This window comes from Puntigrus tetrazona, chromosome 3 (genome assembly GCF_018831695.1).
Source record: "Puntigrus tetrazona isolate hp1 chromosome 3, ASM1883169v1, whole genome shotgun sequence".
Taxonomy (NCBI): Eukaryota; Metazoa; Chordata; class Actinopteri; order Cypriniformes; family Cyprinidae; genus Puntigrus; species Puntigrus tetrazona.
Genome location: NC_056701.1, coordinates 29,441,462 through 29,443,232, shown reverse-complemented (window position 1 = coordinate 29,443,232; position 1,771 = coordinate 29,441,462). Strand labels below are relative to the sequence as shown.

The following is a 1,771-nucleotide window of genomic DNA, read 5'->3' as shown; positions in this document are numbered from 1 at the left end:
TGTTTACAATAGAATATAGTTTATGAGATTTGTAAATTAGTGCATTCTTCTATTCACAATTTGTACGGTGTCCCAACTTTTTTGGAATCGGGTTTTGTTCAAACATGTATCAAAAAAATGTTGTTATGAACAAGTTTACCATTACACTGCAATTTTTTTTTGACTAGAACATAACTTGGGTCTTGGTTAGAAAATAAATCCCCTAAAAATATTAAACTCATCAATTGAATGTGTTTGACATTTTTGCTATTCATTACTGCAGGCTTTGTGGATATGTATTATTGAGCTAAAAACCTCCAAATCTATTAAACCCCCCTCGCTGTGTGTCCAGATCACCTGACAGCTGCGCTCAGCTGGAGAGTCTGACATTTACTTTCTTTCCCGTTGTGTTTTATATGGACGTGTGACATTGTCTGAGCCGCTCTGTCTCACTGACCTCTACGCAACAATCGCTTAATTGTGTGTAGACTGAACCGCTGAACCGTGTGTAGCTGTTAATGGCACTCACTGCAGATGAAGAAGTATGCAGCGATGCAGGTGAGAAGAGTGCAGCTCTGAGCCAAAGACGCCACCAGACCGAAGATCCCACCAAAGACCAGCAGCACCAGACTGAGAGGCAGCAGGACCACGATGACCCTGTGCAAGTCTGCAGAGACACGTTTATTACACGCTCGGCGTAACCTGCTGACACACGTTCAACTTCAAACAGTCAATCACTTTTATTTATATAGAGCTTTTAACACTACAGACTGTGTCAAAGCACGGGACAGTATCAAACAGAATAGAGTGATAGTAATGTATGATGACTAGATTAAACACTTAATTTTTTATTAAATGCAGAGAAGGTCTCTGTAATCGAATCGACGATAATCACTAGAAATTAAGTGTCCCCAGCTAAGCAAGCCAGAGGCGACAAGGATTCAAACATCTGGAGCCTCGTTTATAGAGTGTGTACTCTCGGATTTGATCTTACGGTGTGCGTACGTTTCAATCCCATTGCCATGATTTTGCCAATTAAGACAAGATCTTGGATCAACATTCCCGTCCAAAAATATAGATTTATCCCATTCCCTACCCCTTAACCTAACCGTACCCAAAATGTATTCCTAAAATCAGTGTAGAAGCACCTAACTCTGATCATAAGCCTAAAAAAAATTGATTGAATGATTGAAACGTTGTTCCAGGATCAACAAGGATGCTTGACATGGAAAAGTGCTTGGTGTCACGTCATAGTCTGAGGAGACATACACGCTTTTTAGTTCGAGTACTCCATGTTTTTTTTTTTTTAAATGTAGGCTGTTTTCGCATCTCGCAACTCTAAATTGAAGAATTTGGATGATGACTGGTGATATTTTATGTTAATTACATTAATTAGGAGTCGTTTACGAGGCAGAGACGAAACCATTCAGTTCAAGATCATTTGCGATTCATAGATTTCACATCTGAAAGAGACGCGTACATCCGTTTTCTCTTCATTAGTTCGTTCTATGAATCACAAGTAAACATATTATGCACAGCATTTTATAAATGAGGCTTCAAATTTCAGTTTGAACGGGTGATTTTTATTGTCTATGATAGTTTGGAAACTAACATTATCAAGAATGTAACTCAAAAAATAAAAAAGGTGAAGACGGATATCTTCCAAAGATCAGCATGATTGCAAACGTGATATTGATTTTATAGTTCTGCAAGCAAGAAGTTTATATTGTCAATATTTCTCTGTTTTGTTAACACAAAGAGTTCCATTAAAACTAAACTAAATTTGCCCCTA

At 37.9% G+C, this 1,771-nt stretch overlaps 1 protein-coding gene across 1 annotated transcript in view; it reads right to left on the bottom strand.

Moving 5' to 3' along the window:
* Nucleotides 1-259: 259 nt before the first annotated feature.
* LOC122335508 (transmembrane protein 235-like) overlaps nt 260-1,771 on the bottom strand; it is a 3,019-nt gene continuing 1,507 nt past the window's right edge. The window contains exon 3 of the mRNA XM_043233404.1: nt 260-646. Within this exon, the coding sequence (XP_043089339.1) occupies nt 495-646 (152 nt within the window). The 3' untranslated portion in view covers nt 260-494. The remainder of the gene's footprint in view (nt 647-1,771) is intronic.